The sequence below is a fragment of the Barbus barbus genome, assembly GCF_936440315.1.
Source record: "Barbus barbus genome assembly, chromosome: 14".
NCBI classification, from domain to species: Eukaryota; Metazoa; Chordata; class Actinopteri; order Cypriniformes; family Cyprinidae; genus Barbus; species Barbus barbus.
Window position 1 is genome coordinate 30,734,053 of NC_136742.1, and position 20,962 is coordinate 30,755,014.

The 20,962-nt window shown below is 37.3% G+C and overlaps 1 protein-coding gene across 2 annotated transcripts in view; it reads right to left on the reverse strand.

The window, feature by feature from the left end:
- Positions 1-11,654: 11,654 nt before the first annotated feature.
- The window catches only part of LOC306880453 (desmoplakin-B-like), a 29,625-nt gene continuing 20,317 nt past the window's right edge, over positions 11,655-20,962 (reverse strand). Inside the window, exons 20-24 of one of the 2 annotated variants that reach the window (XM_079433963.1) lie at positions 20,837-20,920; positions 19,724-19,831; positions 19,518-19,616; positions 16,131-17,957; positions 11,655-15,421 (exon numbers count right to left, since the gene is read on the reverse strand). In XM_079433963.1, coding sequence (XP_079290089.1) covers positions 12,167-15,421; positions 16,131-17,957; positions 19,518-19,616; positions 19,724-19,831; positions 20,837-20,920 — 5,373 coding nt within the window. In that variant the 3' untranslated portion in view covers positions 11,655-12,166. The remainder of the gene's footprint in view (positions 15,422-16,130; positions 17,958-19,517; positions 19,617-19,723; positions 19,832-20,836; positions 20,921-20,962) is intronic. The other variant, XM_079433964.1, reaches the window with a different exon arrangement.

Genomic DNA, 20,962 nt, shown 5'->3' on the forward strand with positions numbered 1-20,962 from the left:
ACACAAACACATCACTATCTGACACCAGATGCCTGTTAGGCTTCTCTGTACTTCATTAATGTCTAAATAATGAATCCAACATTATCAGCTGATTCCCTATAATGATAAGAAAGAAATCAAGCTTTTTTATATCCTTTTTGTCTATTTCCAGCAATGTATTTATTGAAAATATGCATTTTAATTCAATATAAATATACAGAAATAAGCTACTATTATTTTAATTTCAGTATGTATGATTTTTTTTTTACTTTCTAATGAATACCTTGTATTTTCTATCTACCGGTAGATCTATTTTTCTTTCTATTATTAAAAATATTAAAAAATAAATGTTTTTAAGTATATACAGTGCCTTGCGAAAGTATTCATACCCATTCCCATGGTTTATGTTGCTGCCTTATGTTAAACTGTTTTAAATTAACTCCATACACTATAATGGTAAAGCAAAAAACAGGTTTTTAACATCTTTGCAAATTTATTAAAAAACAAAAACCTTAAATGATTCTATTGCATAAGTAATCATACCCTTATCTGGGACAGTAGGAATTTAGCTCAGGAGCATTCATATTGCTTGTAGGTGTTACTAGACTTTGAGTGAAGGTAACCTGTGGCAAATTCAATTGAATGGGTATGATTTGGAAAGGCACACACATCCTAATAAAAGGTCCAACAGCTGATAATGCATATCAGAGCAAAAACCAAGCCCTGGGGTCAAAAGAACAGTCTGTAGATGTCAGAAACAGGTTTGCGTCAAGCCACACATCTGGGGAAGAGTTCAGAAAAAAATTCTGCTTCATTGAAGGATCACAGAAGCATGTCGTCTCTGTTACCCTTAATGGAAGAAGTCTGAAACAACCAGGATTCTTCTTAGAGCTGGCCTCCTGGCCAAACTGAGCAATTGATGGAGAAGGACTTTGGTTAGAGTGGTGATGAAGAGCCTGATGGTCACTCTAGTTGAGCTCCATGATCATATGTGGAGATAGGAGAAACCTACAGAAGGACAAACATCACTGCAACACTCCACAGATCTGGGCTTTATGGCAGTGTGGCCAAACTCAATCCTCTCCTCAGAGAAGACACAAGAAAACACACTTGGAATTTTAAAAAAGCACCTAAAGGACCCTCAGACTGTGAGAAACAAGATTCTCTGGTCTGATGAACCTCAATTCCAAGCATCATGTTTGAAGGAAAGCAGGCACTGCTCATCTCATGCAGAGTAGCATCCCAAAAGTAAAGTCTGCTGGTAGCAGCCTCATGCTGGGGGGGGTGTTTTTCAGCAGCAGGGACTGAGGGACTCGTCAGAGTAGAAGAAAAGCTCAATGCACCAAAATATTGAGATATCCTTAATGAAAACCCAGTCCAGAGCATTCAGAACGTCAGACTGGACAGAAGGTTTACCTTCCAACAGGACAATGAACCTAAACACACAGCAAGAGTGGCTTATACACAACGCTGTGAATGTCCTTGAGTGGCCCAGCCAGTGCCTGAGCTTGAACCCAATCAAATATTTCTGGAGAAACCTGAAAATGTGCGTCTGCGCCCATCCAACCTGGAAGAGCTTGAGAGGTAAAGAGATGAAGAGAAGAATGGCATATAATTGTCGCATTTGTTAATATAGTAATATATTTCTTATTTTGTTTACATTTTATATTAATTTTATACTCATATTTTTTAATATTTTTTTTATTGACTTCTATATAATTTTTTATTAATACATTTATGATGTTGAAAACTATATTGGCCAACATAACTGTTTTCAACATTGCTAATAATCAGTTTCTTGAGCAGTAAATCAGCATATTAGAATGATTTCTGAAGATCATGTGACACTGATATACATATAAAACAGTAGTGTATATTTAGCATAAAGACATCTACATGTTTCTTAATATATATTTTTTAATATGCATAAGTAAATTTGTTTAAAAATATATATTTTAATATTTTAAAAATATTTTATAAACATTGAAAATTGTACAAAAATCACATCACATATACATGATGTCTCAGTCTGTTTGGAAGCACTAGATTGCTGCAGTATTTAATGTAAATACGGACAAGTTCTTCCGGTTTAAATGATATGGTCAAGTGAAGCACATTGCATTATGGGATGGGCATCATGTTTACTGTGTTGTCATTCTTGTGTTCTCTGCAGGTTTCATCGGCCGTAGAGCCGCTTCGGTCCCTCTCTCTCTGGTTTGGAGCCGTTCATCTCTACTGGACCCTGAACAGACTCTCTGCTGCTGGTTTTGATCAGGAATCACTCGCAGCAGATCTGAGCTGATCCTGCTGGACTCTCAGCGGCCCGGCGGATACCAGCGAGCTGAAGATCTGTCTGTGTGCGGATATTTCTGTATATTTTGACAAAAACTGATCTATTACGTGCTCTTCGCCATGAATTTCTCTCTTTTTTGTTTTTTCCAGGCGATGGTTTTTAATGCAGCAGACGATGTAGTTGATTTTCTACTTGTAACTGAGAAACTATTCCAGTCCTTTTAGTTTTCAAAAACCGGAGAATGACTTTTCTAATGAGCGCAAACCACATTATTATAAGCTAAATTTAACTGTCTTAAAAGAAATAGTTGAGCCAAAAAGGAAAATTTGCTAAAATGTGCTCACTCTCAGGCTATCCAAAATGTAGACGAGTTTTTCTTCATCAGGTTTGTAGAAATGTGTCTCTGCATCAGTGTCTCAGCAATGGATGCTCTGCAGTGAATGGGTGCCGTCAGAATGAGAGCTGATAAAAACATCACAATAATCCACACCACTCCAGTCCATCAGTTAACATCTGGAGAAGACAAAAGCTGGAACAAATCCAGCATTAAGACGTGTTAACTTCAAACTGTTATGGATTACGGACTCATATTTTAGCAGGAAGCAAGGGTTTTTGCCATCATTCTGACGGCACCCATTCACTGCAGAGCATCCATTGCTGAGACTCTGATGCATTTCTCCAAATCTGATGAAGAAACAAACCCATCTGAGGGTGGTGTCATTTTCAGCCAATCATTCAGTTTTGGATAAATTATTCCTTTAATTCCACATTTCGTGCTTATTTTTAACTTATATGCATCTGCTAGACACTTTTATCCATTGCTATTAAATATTTATTTTTATCAGTTCAGTCATTCCCTGGGAGTCAAACCCATGATGTTGGCTGCTGTTTGTGCTATTTTAAGTCATAAAATTCAAGAACATCTTTAACCAATAACAAACAAGCAACGTTGGCCACGCCCACACGACTGGCCAATCACAGGAGGCGATGCTGCGGTTGAGTGACAGGACAGAGCAATAACGTGTTAAGTGTGACTGATTGTTCATGAGTCCTGTTGAGTGTTTTCAAACAGGGTTTTTGTTCCTCCTTCGTCTCATTTTGCGCTCATTGGTGCTCAGCTGTCATGTGATTGAGTGTTGGGTGGTCCTTTAAACTCCGCCCACTTTACAGGGCGTCGCGTTGCCAAAATAAACCCAAAACAGTGAAGGGAATCACAATAATCAGTGTTACATTAGTTTTCTTTTTGTATTTTATTCACAGTGATCATACAGAAATAGTAACATTAACATTAATGTATGAACTGAGTAATATTTGTTACAACGTTTAATCTTAGCTAATATTAATACAATTGTTCATGTTAGTTCACAGTGCATTATTTAATGTGAACAAATGCAATTTTTAATTTATTCAATTAACATTGTAAGTGTACTATGTTCATATTAATATTACATGAACTATTGTTGTGAATTATTTTATTTTAATTATATTAACTCATGTTAATGAACAACTTTTAATTTAAATGTCTATTGTTAAATGTTGAAATTAACACAATTATTTTATAATTTTATTTTATTCTTATTACATGAACAAATGTTGTTTTAAGGAGCAGGAAATTGCTTATTTTATTGTAATAATAATACTAATTAACAAAATGTAAACAAATACAACCTTTAATTTGAATAAAGGTTTTATTTGCTAACATTACATTAACGTTAATAGTTATTAAAATAAAAAATGTAAACATTAAATACAAGTTGTTTACTAGTAAATATTGAAATCAACAAACAGACTAATAAATTAAAGTTTGTCGATTTCAAAATTTACTAGTAAAAAAATTAATATTTACATTTTTCTTTTAATAACTATTAATGTTAACAAATAAAATCTTTTCATATTAGAAATGTATTAGAAAATATTGAAATTACCAAGAAATTATAAAAAAAAATAATTACTACATTAACTTTTTTTAAATTATGAATAACAAGGAATCAAAAAAACTTTAATATTAATTTAACAAAATTTTTTAAAATTTTAGCATGTACTAATCTATTTTTAAAATGAAGTTGTATTTGTTAACATGACTTAATGCACTGCGAACTCATGAATAATGATCGACTGTATTTTTTTATTAAACACTGACAAAGATTATTAAATGCTGTACACTGTTCATAAATATGAGACCTTTTTGTGAAGTGATACCACTTTTTAGACGTTTTTATGTTAATATATTATTTATAAATATTTTTAACTGACTTTGATACTAAGCACATTGGCAGGGCATTAAAGGAAAAGTTCACCAAATATATATATATATATATATCTGACTTTATCACTCATTTGCTCCAAACCTACGTTATTACATGTTGTTTTTCTGATGCTCATTAAAGGGATTTTTAATAACTTTTCTTGATCTTACGAATCAGGTTTGGAACGACATGAGGGTGTAAAATAACTGTGTTTATGACCGATCGGTGACCACACACACACACACACACACACAGAAGAGCAGACGTCGTCATGTTTTGAATGATTGATGTGTTTCTGTTTCCAGTCGTTTCTCTCTTCCGCTGCTGCTATTGGCTCAGAGAGCGCAGGAAGAGAACGGGAGGCATGTCATGTACCGTACTGTCACTCCTGAATGATGTATGCAGATTCTCATGTAAACCAACCTAATAAAAGAGCCACCACACACACAGCTGACGTTCCTGTCGTCCACGTCTGAGAGCTTTGAGTCTCTGTCACACATCAAACTCAGAAATGATGAATTATACAGAGAGCAGTGCTTGTGCCACAGATCGATGGCTTTAGTGACGATGGCGTCTGTGTTCTCCTGCGGCATCTGTACAGAGAGACCAAGAGATCAGAAGCGCTTTAGCAACATTTACAGCTTTATGTAGGTGCATCAAAAACTTGAATAAATGGCTAATCACAAAAACAACAGAAAAAGGAATTTTCGGGGTTCAATATTCTATTTATTCATATTCCATTCAGTATCATTTGTGGCAAAATGTTATTTAATATGATTAATAAAATAAAATTAATTAACTGCTTCTCAATAAAAAAAAACTATCATAATAATAAAAATATTTAATATAATAAATAATTTTAAATAAAGTAATTCCTTGTTCCTCAATTAAAAAACAGTACCTCATATAATAATAATAAATTAAATATTAGTATTTAATATAATAAATAAAATAATTCCTTATTCCTCAATTAAAACAGTAGTTCAAATAAAATAAATAATGTTATGTAATATATTAATAAAATAAATAGAAATAATAATTACTTGCTCAAAAAAACAGATAATATAATAACGATAATACTTTATTGAATTAATAAAATAAAACTAATAAAAAATATTTGTTGTCCCTCAATTAAAAAACAGTAGTTTATTTAATAATAATAGTAATAAAATACTATTATACTAAGTGTTTCTCAAAAAATAGGGGTTGATATAATAATAATAATAATAAGAATCAGTTAAATTATAAAATCATTAGTCAAAATCTATGGGACGAGATTACTGGAGGATTTTAAAAGATAAAAAAAAATTACTTGGAAAAGGGTCATAATATAAAGATTAATAAAGAACCCAGAACATTTATTTAAACAAACCCATTTTTGCCATGATATGTAACTGAAAGAGTGATGTTTGTGGCTCACAGTAGACAGGAAGTTGTTAACTCTGGGTCACTCATTCCCATCAACATGATCTTATAACTGAGCAGAATCTCCACGGCAACAAGCACCAGAATCTTACAGGAGCCGATGATGACTTTATCCCAAAACCCTGCCGACCAATCACAGCACAGCACAGTCTAACAATCAGCCAATCACACAAGAGCAAAATCAATTAATCAGACAATCACAACAGATAAAAAAAACAATGAAATATGTAACATTGATAATAATCAGAAATGTGTCTTGATCATAAATCAGTATATTGGAATGATTTCTGAACATCATGGGACACTGAAAACTGGAGTAATGATGAAGAAAATACAGTTTTGATCACAGAAATAAATTACAGTTTAACAGATATTCATGTAGAAAACAGCTGTTTGAAATAATAAAAATATTTCACAATTGTTCCTGTATTTTTGAGAGGAATCAGTAAACTGCAGTGGAGGTCATTGTGTCCTGACCTCTGTAGGCTGGACTCTGTAAACAGCCAGCAAAGCAGCGTCTGAACCAGAGACGGTACGGCAGCGAGTGCAGAGCTCCAGACGTCTTCAGATGAGCCAGAAGAGCGGCGTCCTCCTGAGACAGGAAGTGCTCCAAACTCTTCGGCTGAAACACAGAGACTGTGTTTAATTAAAAACAAATGAGAAAAACTATATCAATGAGAACAAGACAGAAGAACAACTAAACACGGACCATTTTTGTGGTGTTTCTGTTAGTTTTGGAGCTCCATATATGAACTTGGAAAGATGTGAGGGTGAGTAAATACAATAAAATAATAATAATAACTGTTGTTATTATTCAGTAATTTGTCAAAAAAATAAATAAAAAATCAAATCTGGTGTTAAAAGGAAAACAAGTAAAATGATTAAACACTTAAACATTAAAAATAATAAAAAATTAATATAAGAATCATATCATGTCAAAATGATAATCAACATTAAAGGGGACCTATTATGCAAAAATCACTTTTATAAGGTGTTTGAACACAGTTATGTGGCCGCAGTGTGTGAAAACAACCAGCCTATAATGTAAAAAATTCACCCACTCATTTTTTAATAAAACCAATAAATCATAAACAGTCTCTCAGAACGAGCAGTTTCAGATTCTCCCTCTGTTCACGTCACCGAGGGGAAAAAATCCCACCCAGTGACGCTCTCTGCCCGATTAGCATAAACACAGCCCTGAGTGAGAAGCTGCGTCTGTGTGCACTAGGGGTGTGCTCAAAATATCGATTCTTAGATACATACCGATATAATAAAAAAAGATACAGTATCGATATTCTAGCCCTTAGTATCGATACTCCGCCCAGCCATTAGGGGGCGCAGCGGCACCCGCGAGTTTAAAAAAAACTCATGGAAAATGTTAAAGCAAGATGTAGCATTTAAGCGATTTCAAAGTGAAATATGTTATGGCAGTACATGGTGTCACAAAAAAGAATTATAAGAAGATTTAATAAGAAGTTAAGAAGAAGAAGATTTTGTGCTTGTGTGAGCTCAGACTGTACCCTTGGAAAGTTAAATGTTGACTTGTGGTAATTTCCAGATTAATACAATTTGTGTACAATTAATCAGAGCACTTAAAGTTGCAAATATTTAAGCAAAATGCACTTTGTTATAATGCACTTTTGTCTTCATTAAATTGAAGAAAAATGCAGAGTTCTGTTTGTTGAGTAAATGTGTTCAGCATTAACTAATTGGCTCTGGCCCATGTATTTTTATTGAATCGTATCGAATCGTGTCACATTGTATCAAATCGTATCGAGACAGCTCTGTATCGAGGTACGTATCGAATCGTGACCTGTGGATCGAGGTATGTATCGTATCGCCAGGTTCTCCAAGGTATACAGCCCTAGTGTGCACATAGTGTGTGTTCATACTCGAAGCCGGAGGGTGCTCTCCGCAGAAAGTTGCACCATGAAATTCCTTTTATATGAAATGAATGAAAACAGCTGTTTTCACAGAAATTCACAGAGTTTGGAATTGCGATTGCAACCATGTTTAATTTGGTCATCTCCATGTAATAATTACCGTGCGACTCCACCGGGCAGGGACACCGGCAAGGGACAGAAGTGTCGCTTTTTATTTTAGTTTTTTCATTTATATGTTTATTATTGAAATGTTGTTATATGCATGTGTCAATTTTATTTAATTTCTTTATTTTCTTAAATATGTGGGTACATAGTATTTATAGAGTTGTAAATTTTACTTTTAGTTACTTTTTCTTATTTGTAAGTCGCTTTGGACAAAAGCATCTGCTAAATGACAAAAGTAAAGTAAGTAAGTAAGTAATAAAGCATATGAACAATGCAGTACTAATTGACATCGCATTCATTACAGTATAGAAACTATCATGGGATAAAAAAGTGTTTGTAGTATATAAACAAATCATTATTATTGGTTATTGTCCAGCATCTGATTTCTAAGCCAATTAAAAGCTAAAAAAAAGAAAAAATTAAAGTTGCCTATACACTACCAGTCAAATGCTTTTGAACAAAGATTGATGAAAGATTTTTAATGTTTTAATTTAATGCTCAGAAAGCCTGGATTTATTTGATCCAAAGTAGGCCTACAGCAAAACAGTACAGTTTTGAAATATTTTCACTATTTAAAATAACTGTTTTCTATTTGAATATATTTTAAAATGTAGATTATTCCAGTCACACCATCTTTCAGAAATCATTCTAATATTCTGATTTGCTGCTAAAAAAGAAAAATGTATTATTATGATGATTTTGAAGACAGCTGAGTAGAATTTTTTTCCAGGTTTTTTTGATGAATAGAAAGTTCAGAAGAACAACATTTATCTGAAATAGAAATCTTTTGTAACATTATAAATGATTTTTGATCAATTTAAACCATCCTTGCTAAATAAAACAATTAATTTCTATAATTTATTTTTCAAAATAAATAAAATAAAATAATAATAATACTGGCTCTAAGCTTTTTAATGGTATAGTGTATAATGTTACAAAAGCTTTTTATTTCAGATACATGCTGGTCTTTGGATCTTTCTATTCATCAAAGAATCCTGAAAAAAGTTACTCAACTGTTTTAAATAATAATAATAATTAAAAAAGGTTTCTTGAGCAGCATATCAGTATATTAGAATGATTTCTGAAGGATGATGAGACACTGAAGAGCGGAGTGATGATGTTGAAAATTTAGCTTTATATCACAGAAATAAATGACATTTTCCAATATATTCAAATAGAAAGCAGTTGTTTTACATAGTAAAAATGTATTTTGGATTAAATAAATGCAGGCTTGGTGAACAGAAGAGACTTATTAAAAAAAATCTTACTGTTCAAAACCTTTTGACTGTTATATATATTACAGAAAGTTATATTGTATATATATATAACATTTCTGTCCCCCTCACTTCTGAAATGATGGCTACACCCCTGGAGAGTCATCACAATTATCACCAGTAAAGTATGGAGTACCACAAGGATCTGTCCTAGGTCCTCTGCTATTTTCAATATAAATGTTGCCTCTTGGTAATATTATTAGAAAATACGGGATTAGTTTTCATTGCTATGCTGATGATACTCCACTATATATCTCAACAAGACCAGATGAAACTTCTCAACTATCTAAGCTAATAGATTGTGTAAAGCTAGTTCATGCATTCATGACCTCTAGACTGGACTATTGTAATGCACTGCTACCTGGTTGTCCTGCATCTTCAATAAACCAGCTACAGATAGTCCAAAATGCAGCGGCTAGAGTTCTTACCAGGTCAAGAAAATATGATCATATTACTCCAATTTTACAGTCTCTGCACTGGCTACCTATTAAGTTCCGTATCATTTACAAAATATTATTACTTGCCTATAAGGCCCTAAATGGTTTAGCTCCTGCGTACCTAACTTGTCTTCTACCACACTACAATCCAACCCGCTCCCTAAGGTCACAAAACTCTGGACTTTTGGTAGTACCTAGGATAGCAAAGTCCACTAAAGGAGGTAGAGCTTTTTCACATTTGGCTCCCAAACCCCGATAACGTTCGGGGTTCAGACACACTCTGTTTAAATCTAGATTAAAGACACATCTCTTCAGCCAAGCATTCACATAATGCATCTTATAATCTTGTACTGCAGTTATATCTGATAAAATGTACATTATTATTATTCTTTAGCTTGGGTTGAACAAATCATTTTTGCTTAGATGGAACAGCAGCTACGCTAATTATGTCTCTATTTGTTTCTCTGTTGATTAACATCCCGTGGTAACTAGGAATTACAGAATCTTCAGTCTGGATCCAACCCTTAAATGATCTGAGATCCGAACACCTGAGAAAAGATGATGCCAACCCCTCAGAGGACCTCAGAGGATGCCAACGCTCAGACAACATACAGAATTACCAAATGTTGCCATAAGTCAAACATATTAAGGTTCTGCAATATATAAATATATTGTGGAAACTTAAATTCCTGTAGAGCTGCTTTGCAACGATTTGTATCGTAAAAAGCGCTATACAAATAAACTTGAATTGAATTATTGAATTGGAGCGAAGCATTGTTTTTTGGTACTTCAGATCTGTTCTACTCTATGAACTGTCACATACTGTAATACAACTGAATGATAGGTTTTTTTTTTAAAGTTGCTAGGTTTGTTAGTATGTACCCGTTATGGGAAAAAAGCGCCTAAAGGGTGTCTGAAAGTTACTAAATATTGTTCTAAAGTCGTGCTCGTGTGTGTGAGACGCGGAGCTGATGGCAGCGGGCGGTGGATATTGTTGCGATCCGCCCAGGTAAAGTCTATGTGTGGGAAACTCTGACCGTATCCAGACACAATATTTTTAACTAACCATTCGGAGACGTCCTCCTGTAGCCGCTGAGTTGCAACTTCTTCATCCTGATCAGATTCTGGGTCAAACTGAAAAGCTTGAAGGACTGCGTGTCTACGAGCCAATGCCATACATCCACTGTCAACATTAGCGCATGGTACCATGGCCAAAGCTGCAGGACACACCCACCCTCCACCTCTCTCCTCCTCATTAGCATTTAAAGTTACAGACACAGAAATGGCACGTTCTAAGGAAAGCTCATTGTGGGACTGGCTGGTAGTGGCTGAAATTCTGCACCAAGGCTGAATTTGGGGAACGAGACTTCAGATACATTACTAGGGAGCACTTAGGCCTATAAAAAAGCATCCAAAAAACAGCATGTCATGGGACCTTTAAGCTTACCAAATAATTAATATAGCACATTAAGGGGATATATTATTCAACCACCTAGTTTATCAAAAAAGAATACTCATTTTCTGACTTCTTGGGCTGACCCCTAAATATAGAATGACTCTAGAGAGTCATGATAAATCTTAGTGAACGCCCTTTACTTTATGATTTATTATTTGAAGAGATCAAACAAATATTGCAATTAAAACTGACAACAGCAGCATTTCAAAAATGCTAAGTAATAATAATATGATGTTAGTACTTGTGAAATAATTTCACATCTTCATAAAACAGGATCCTTATTTCTTTAACATGCACTTAGATCTTTGGTTGCAATCACTAATAAAACCTAATGGAATTAAAAGTATTAATGTTCAATTTTGAAGTTTAAAAGTAAAAATTGTGAAGTCAAGCCTGGATTAGATTGTTTAAGGCATGAAATAACTCTGCTTTAACTCCTACATATATAATTTTATACATAAAATCAATCCGTAGTAATCATTTCTCACACGAGTCATACATTTAATGAGGTCTTTCTTTATTTGAGCAATAAAACCGTAAGAAAATGTCAGACACAATGTTAGTGTTACTTCACAAAGTAATTCAGGCTATTACAAAGGTAAAGTGAAGGCACTGAAACACTCAGAAAAACTACAGCAATTCAACAGTATTAGTGTAAAAACAAATCAGAAAAGTTACATCTGTACCCAAAATCTAGTGTCATAAACAAATTTTATCTGTTTAATAAAATTTAAAAAGCAGAAAAAAACCCATAATGTGAATAAGAAGTCAAAATTAAAAGTGTATTTTTTTGTATTAGCTAATACATTCAATATAGATTTAAAGAACACTAAATGCTATTGTTTTTTTTGTTTTGTTTTCTAAACAAGGTGGTAAATTTTTTTTGATTCGTTTAGAACACAATCCACATTTCCAATAATAAATGTTACTGATTTTCTCATATTGCTATCTTAAAATACTTTGATGGATAATTGTGTTATATAACATTGCACAGAACACAATGATTGTTTAAGAGAGTGATTTGGAGCTGAAAGAGGTTCTGCTGTAGCTAGTGCTGCTGTATCTGGAAGACGAAGAGGGGGATAAGGTGTAGTCTACGCTGCCCCTACGGGATCCGCTTCGAGAGCCTGAGGCTGATCCTGGATTCGAGAGATTGTAGGGGCTGCTGATTCCACGTGATGAAACCGTGGAGGCTGGAAGCATGTGGACACCCGTGTTCTCCTCGGTCATGCAACCTTCCAGAGCCTCCTTGTAGGATATCCTCAGCTTGGTCTTGGGGCAGGTGAGGGTCTTGGGGTGGTGGCGTGTATCCTGGAGCTTCTGAGCTGCTCTCATGTCCAGCCAGCCGAGCTGTAAAGCCTCCTCAAGCGAACGTCTGCACCCAAGCTCTGGGTCGAACAGCCCGCCGGTTAAATACTGGAATTCGAGGAAGCGCTGGCCAGCTTCGTACGGCAGCCATTTTTCCTTGACGGCCTCGGCGGCTGACATCTTACGTTTGGTTTTCACGTCTTCGAAACCAATATACGCTTTCTGGGCAGGTTTTATCCTGTTAGCCATTTCATCATTGAGAATACCAAGTCGGGTTGCTTCTTGAATAGAAATACGGCGACCGTTTTCAGGGCTCACAATCCCTCCAGTGCAAGCCTGTGCCTCCAGGAGTCGTTGTGCTGTGATAGAATCAATAATTCCTCGCTTCAGAGCATCACATATGCTGATCTTCTCCAGCTTCTCTGTGTCAAAAACTGCTCCAACTGGATTCTGTTCCTCAATTGTTTCTACTAATGGGGTCAGTTTGATTGACATGCTGGAAATATGCTTGGCGGAGTTTGTTGAGAATGGATCTTGAATGGTTTCTTGAGTGGAGATACTCTCGACTGTTTTAACAGTTTCAGTTTTAATTATATGGCTTTTCATTGACGTCTGGGATGTGAAAGATGATGAGGCGTCAGAGGAGCTGAGCGGTTTGCTGAGGGTCTTCGTCTTGTTGGTGATCATATCTGCAAGCTCTGTAAGGGTGAGACTTCCTGAGCGATACTTATCAAGGACATATTGGTCAATCACTCCCTTAACTAGCAGTTCTTTCAAGTCGTACTGAATGCCTGTTTGCATGTCCATTATTGCTGTACTGGTCGAGCCATCTGGGGCAGTGATGACGGTTTCTTCCCACTCACATTCTTGCTGAGACAAGTCCAAAAAGGTTTCGTAGTCTATGAGGTTCTTCTCATAGGCTTCACGCACAGTCATCTCTTTATTACTTTCAGGATCAACAATCAATACTCGTCTCTTCCTTTTGGAGTTCTTCTGCTGCATCTTTTTCTTATCATAAAGAGGCAGAAGCACTAGTCCTGTCTTCTTATCTGGAATGCAACGGCTCTTTAGCTGCAGGTAGGTCAGATTGTCCTCTGTGTTTGGGTCGAAGAAACCCTTTGTGTCGTCTCCTTCATCTTTTAGAATCTGGTTCATCTCTTCATCAAAGTAGCGCCTTTGGTACGCCACATCAACGTCAATTCGGTGACTGTGTTTAGGGTCAATGATGCCACCACTTGCAATCTGAGCCTCCAGCAGGCGAATGCCATGACCTTTCTCTATGAGACCACGTTCGATGGCTTCAAAAAGGGAGAAAATCTTGTTGGTGCCTGGATCTTTGTACCCAGTTACTGCTCTCTCTGCAGACAGAAGCTTGTCTTTGAACTCCACACCCACCAGTCCTTTCTTACAAGCCTCCTCGACTGTGTAGTACTCATTGTGGATGGGATCAATCATGAAGCCTGAAGCGGCCTGTGCCTCCAGAAGCTCCAAGGTAGTGCCTGGTCGCAGAAGCCCATCCTTCATGGCCTGGTAGATGGGCAAAGCGCAGTCGTTAGCTTCATCATAAATCCCAGCAATGCAGGTTGACCCTCGGAGATAAGCCCGAAGTCTGTGTTCAATATCTTGGCTGGTAATCTTGCCCTCTCTCAGATGATCTACTTCCAAAGGTTGCAGCAATTTTGCATCCACCAGATCTGACACGCTAACGTCATGGCGCAGTCCCTGTACAGTCATGGGTTTCTCTGGAGCTGGAAGCAGGAGCAAGCTAGTACTGAGGTCAACCTTGCTTCGCTTCTTGAGGGTAACATAGCTTGCACGTAGACCATTGTCAGGATCGATATAGCAATCAGGTCTGGCATTTAGAGCTTGATAAAGATTCTCATCAACAAGGTCACGGTCCATGGCAGTATCTCTGGAAAGATATACGCTAAGGATGGGATCAAGGATGCCTCCCGCCGCCTCTTGTGCCTGCAAATAACGCAGAGCTGTTTCTCGGTTAACTATTCCTTTCTTCATGGCTTGGCTTACTGGCAAGAGTTTACCAGTTTTGGGATCCCTGAATCCAACGCAGGCGGCCTCAGCAGTCAACAGCTGCTTCTTGTCAGCTTCATCCACAAGTCCATTCAGACAAGCCTCCTCAACAGTCATCCTCACATTAGCTCTGGGATCTATGATGTACCCTGTGGCAGCTTGAGCCTCAAGCAACATGTTTCCACTCTCGTCTGAAATCAACTTTTGTTTTTTAGCCTCGGTTAAGGACATTTTGCCTTTAGGTCCTGCTGCCAGCCCCGCAATGGCTCCTGTACCTTTAAGATTTAGCCTAATGTCAACAGATACGTCCTCGACAGTCCTCTGGCCATTCATTAACTGCTCAAATGTCACCTTGTCAATCACACCACAGTCATATAGCTGCTGGGCTGTGACCTTCTTGCGGACACCTTCGAAGACCAGCGAGGAGGCATCCGTTAGGTCTGTCTGAGTGTATTTAGTAGCTCCATCTGGTTTCCTCTGCAGTCTCAGCAGCTCATTCTGTTGCGAGTCTCGAAGCACCTGCATCTCTGCCCTCTCTCGTTCTAAGTTCTGCAAGAGCAGCCTGTAACGTTCTTCGGTCTCCTTCACTTGCGTCCTAAGCCTCTCCATCTCGGCCTTGACAGAATTAAATTGGCTCTCCAGGCCGGAGCGCTCCGAGTTGTGCTGTCGAATCTGCTCTTCGTGAGTCGTGCATTTGATCTTCCATTGGGTAAAATCCTTCTTGATCCTATCATTGTCCGTCTGCAGCTGTAATTTGAGTCGCAGTTCTGATTCCAGTGAGAGTTTGATACGGGCTAGCTCGTCTTCCAGCTTTTTCAAGTGCATCATATCCTGTTCCATTGTGGCCATTTTCTTGAGGAGGTCATCCCGCTCTTGCTGCAGGCTGCTGCACTGATATTGGGATGTTTGGATCACAGAGGAAGTCTGCAACAAAAGGACCAAAGAGAAAATTATTGTATTATCATTTAAGGTGACCATTTTGTATATGATTTTTCAGACAGGACAATGATTTGTTATTGTATGACAATGATTTATCATTCATTGACGATTACAAAACAGAACTAATTGGTTTTCAAGCTAATTACATAGCTATAGCCAACCCTGCTCCTGGAGGGACTACCTTCTAGCAGATTTTAGTTCCATCCCCACTCCAACACACTTTTCTGTTATTTTCAAGTAATTCTGAACACCTTGATTAGCTGGATCAGTGTGGTTGATTAGGGTTGAAGCTAAACCCCAGCATACTAGCTCACCAGGTGCAGGGTTTGCTACGCCTGTTCTAAAGTTTCAAAATCACAAAGGGTGTCACGAATAATAGAGCTTAGATTATGTTTTGAAAGTGGTTGATCATATATGCAATGGATGCTGTTGTGCAAAACAAGCACGCAGCATGGGAGCTTGCAAAGGACAAACTACAGCGATGTGTATTAAGATGCAAATCTGCAGGGTGTGGTGTAGAAATAGGTCAAACATGCACATTAAGACATGCAAAATTGTGTCAGTTTGTTATTGTGACATATTTTGCATGTCAAGACAATAATTATTTATAGCATGCAATGTGAGAGAGACGCATGCAGCTGGCTAAATCTACGCACTTTAACTCGAGAACTCTAGTTTCTAGTTATCCTAGTACCTCTCTGGCTTGTTTTTGTACATTTTCTATCTCCACTTGCAGTTTTTCTCTCTCTCGTGATAGCTGTCGCATAAGCCTGTCATGCTCTGCACCGGCACGCTGGCTGGACTCTAGCTGTTTCTGCAAAGCTGCAATTTGCTCAGTCAGTTCCCGATCGCCACGTTTTTTGTTTTTGAGCAGTTCTTCGTGTTCTAGACGCATAGAGCGCAACTCCTCCTCCAGGCGGAGGCGATCTTTGGTAAGAGTTTCAATGAGCCTTTGCAGACGCTCAGTTTCAGCAGTGCCTATGTTTAATGCACAGGTCTTCTCTTCCATGCTGCGATGAAGGGCCTCGTAGCGCTGGTTGGAGTCTTGGACGCGCCCCTGCTCCTGCGTCAGCTGTAGTTTCAAAGTGTTCATCTCGGCTTTCAAGGCGGCGAGGCTCTGAGAAGACGCTTTGTGCTCCTTCAAGGCGCGGTCTAGGGCCTCCTTCAGCTGCTTGCATTCTTCATCCACATGCTTGGCCTCAAGATTGGTCTCTTCCTGGCTCTTACGCAGCGTGGTGATTGTAGTAGTGTACTCCCGCATGGCCTGGCTACTCTTTTCAAGTTGCACCTCCGTTCTCCTGCGCTTGCTGGCCTCCTCTTCCACCGCTTGCCGCTGCTTCTCCAACTCATTTTCCAGCCGCTTCAGCTCCTCCTGGAGCTCTTGAATGCGGGTTTGGAAGCGCGTAATAGTCTGTTCAGACCGGCCCTTCTCAAGAGCATGGGCCTCCAGCTCCACCCGGATGAGGCTCAACTCCTGGTGGGAAGAGCGTAGTTGCACCAACTCCACATTACAGTTTTCATTCTTAGTTTTGAGGTCGGCCAGCTCCTCCTCCAGTCTCCTGGTCTCGGCCTCTAAAGATCTTTTCAGACGTCGCTCCTCCTCAAGAAGGCGTGTGAGACGGTTGATCTCACTACTCTTTTCTTGCAGTGCCCGACTGGAGCTCTCCTGTACTTCCTTCGTTTTGTTGTCTGCTTCACGTTTCTGGCTAGACAACATCTGGACTTGAGATTCCAGCTCATGCCTCTTTCGGCCTTCCTCTGTACTTACAGCACTAAGTCTCTGGACCTCCTCTTCTAGGTGCTTCCTCTGGGCCTCCTCCTGGCCGAGGGAGATACGAAGCCTTTGCAGCTGCTCTTTCAACTCCCTAGATTCTCCCTCTAATCTTTCAAACTCCAGACTCATGGAAGCAGCATCACTTTCCTTCAGCTGCGAAAGCTTCTGCATGCTGGTCTGAGTAACGAGGATTTGAGACTCGTAGGTCTGTTTCACCTCTCGTATCTCTATGTTGTGCTCCTGCCTTACCTTTGCCAGCTCTGCCTGCGCCTCCTTGACGCGCCGAGCCTCATCTTCCAACTCCCTTCGCAGACGCTCCAGCTCTCGGGTCCTTTCAGACACCGTCTTTTCCAGCTCCATCTTGGCCCAGCTGGTCTGCTCCAGTTCCTTGAGTTTCTTGCGCATAGTTTCATCATGTTCTTCCTGCAAAAATGTGTAGCGCTCTTCCACGATTTTCTTCTTCCTCTCCATTTCGTCCAACTGGAGTTTGAGGCGACGTACTTCATCCGTAAGCTCTTGAAGGCGGTTGGTAGAAGAGTCCAGGCTCTCCTGTGTGGCCATGCACTTGAAAGTCTCAGTCCTCTTCACCTCTTCCAGAGATAGCAGGTGTGTCTGCGATTCATTCAGCTCCTGCTGGTATTTCAGAAGAGCTTCCTGCAAAGAGGCATTTGTTGTAGTGTGATCCTTAATAGCATCTCGCAGCTCCTGAAGTTCCTCCTCGAGAAGCTCAATCCTTGTATTCCGGATCTGCAGAAAACATTTTAAAATACATTATTTTGTGCTACATAACTATATATTTATCAGGTAAGTCCCTTGAGAATAAACACTCGCATCATGAAACCTTCCACTGACATTTGGCCAAAATGTCTGTTGACTTGTCTGAGTCCAAAAACCATTTAAGGTCATTTTAAGGCATTTGCATTTACCGAAGAAGGGTTAGGGAGGGCTGCATAATTTGGGGGAAAATCTAATTGCCATTTTGTGATTTAAAATTCAATTTAAAAATGCTCAGCTGCACAATTTGGCTGAAAACTTTGTGAACGCGGAGAGGGAGAGCAAGAGAGAGAGAGCGACAGTCCGTGAGAGATATGTATACTCATATGTGATAAGGGTACGAACCAGTGCTGCCAGGGTTGTGGTTTTCCGCACAATTGGGCTATTTTGAAAATACAGTCGCGGGAAAAATTACAGAGCCGTGGGTTGCGGTTTTTTGGGCTACATTTATAATGTACTGCGGCCGCCCAAAGTGTATATATACATGTGATCGCAAAAGGAAGTTATTACAAACACTCGATGGTGGTTTAAAGTGAGTTCTGAGTAAAAGTGTACTATTAATCTCATAAACTGTCTTATCTAGCATGATGTTAGCTCTAATGCACCTACAGAACAGGTCCAATTCTTCTTCATAATGCATTTTGCCATAATACTTCATGTAATGTTTTGTTGTATTTATTTAGAAATACTGTTGATAATAGTTGGGTAAATGTGCCCTGGAATTAAAGCGATGTGGCTTGGTAAATGTTTTATTGCCAGTATAAAGGCTGATAATGGCTGAATTAAAACATAAGAATAATAAGGATTATGTCTCATACCTGGCGGAGATGTGAAAGGTTCTGTTTCCTTAAACTAGTTTGTCATGCATTCCTTTATTTCAACACATTTACAGGTAAATCCTAGTATTTTAAATTTGCAATTAATTGTGATTAATCACAGTCCAGGACTGTGATTAACGCAATTAAATTTTTTAATCGATTGATAGCACTATTATGACTTATCACATTGATTTAAATTGGATAATATTGTACCAAATAAATATATAAATGCAAACATGATATATAAAACATAAAAGAAAACATATCCACATTAATTTATTAACAACATGAAGTGCATTAAACATTACATTAAGTCAAGGTTTCTTAAACTGGGGTTCATGAAGGAACTGCAGGGGGTTTGTGAGTTTAATAAAAAGCTAATAATTAAAATATAAAATTAAAATAAACAACAAAATCAAAATGAAAAAATATTATGTATTTAATTTGTTACAATATGTAATCATGTAATCAAAAAAAATAACTGTAGTCTGATTACAAGTATTTTAAAATGTAATGTAATTTAATTACAAGTAATTAATTTTTGTAAACTGATTACCAGATTATGTGTAATCAGCTACTACCCAGCACTAAATGATTATAAAAAATATATATTAATAATAAATATTAAATAAAATATTACTATTTTAATATTTCACTGTAAAAAAATTAATTCTTGATTTCATCACTCTGCCAAAACCGAAGTGTCTTTATATACCTTCACTTCTTCCATGTTCTTCTGGGAAGCCATAAGAAGTTTGTAGTAATCGCTTGAACGGGTGAGCAGTTCTAAGTAGTGTGCATTTAGAGAAGAGACCTGGGGGACAAAGACAAGTATGAAAAAATGTATGTTATAATAAAACAACACTGCAATAACAGTAATGCTTGTGTGTTGACTGGGAAAGTGTGAGTTTGTAGGTGTACCTCTTCAGAAATGGAGGACGATGGTGACTGCAGCACAGTCCTCTTGATGGGGATGTTTAACAAAGTTTCCAGTCCAGCGCTGTAAGCTACCAACTCAAGCTCATAGTTCTACAGAGACACAGTTCAGGTTTACTAAATGCTGTCAGATCTGAAATCAGATATTAGTAAGTCTGCAAACTACAGCAGTAGCCTAAAACAATGACTACATATGTGTTTGTATAGCACTTTTCACATGGCTTCAGAGCAGCTTTACAGAAAGTCATGATGTGATTTTAAAGCATGAAGATATTATAAATATTAAATAGTCTTTTAAAACGTCTTATAATCGCAATTCAGATCAGAGCTGAGCGATAATGTTGTTTACATTTTACAGTGATGTTTTGTAATATTTATCTTAACACGTTACAGTAAGATCCCATCAGTTATTAACTAATATCACCTAACAATGAGCAAAATATTTGTTTCAGTATTTAATAATCTTTGTTAATGTTCGTGTTATTTTAGTAACCCTGAGAAACTATTATATTTTTTGCTAATATCCGAATCAGTTTTTGTTTACATTTTCCATTTTTATTTTGTAATTTAATTATGCCCATATAGTTTTATTAACTTTTATTTCAGTTTTAGTTATTTTAGTACATCAAGTTGAACAACTAAAATGAAAAATGTTGCAACCATCTGAAATATTTAAAAAAATATATATATTAAATTTTATTGCAGGTAAAAAATATTGGATTTTTGGGTGTTAATTATTTAAATTTTTATTTTCCGTTTCAGTTTTAGTTAACAATAATAACCCTGGTTAACATAAGTTAATAAAAACACATTAATAATATTAAGAGAATAAATAATATTAAGAGACACAACTTTTGATTTTAATAATTAATTAAATGTATTATGCAGTCAAATTAACGAACTAAACTTTCATTGTTTGCTTATGTTATCTAACATAAACAAATGAAATCTTATTGTAAAGTGTTAATTAGGCATGGCCTAGGTTACATAAGCTGAAAAGTATGATCATTTGGTGTATTAATTACTATATACGTCATCATTGGTTGGGACTTACACTACAAAATACTCTAAAAGCACATTAAAGGAAAGGTTGAATACCTTGATGGCATTTATGCAGGTTTCGCCATCTTTCTGCACCGTCTCCAACAGCTCTCTCTTGGCCTTTATATCAGAGTTTAACGCCTGCACACATTAGAAAAGAGCATAATGAAAGTCTACTTAAAC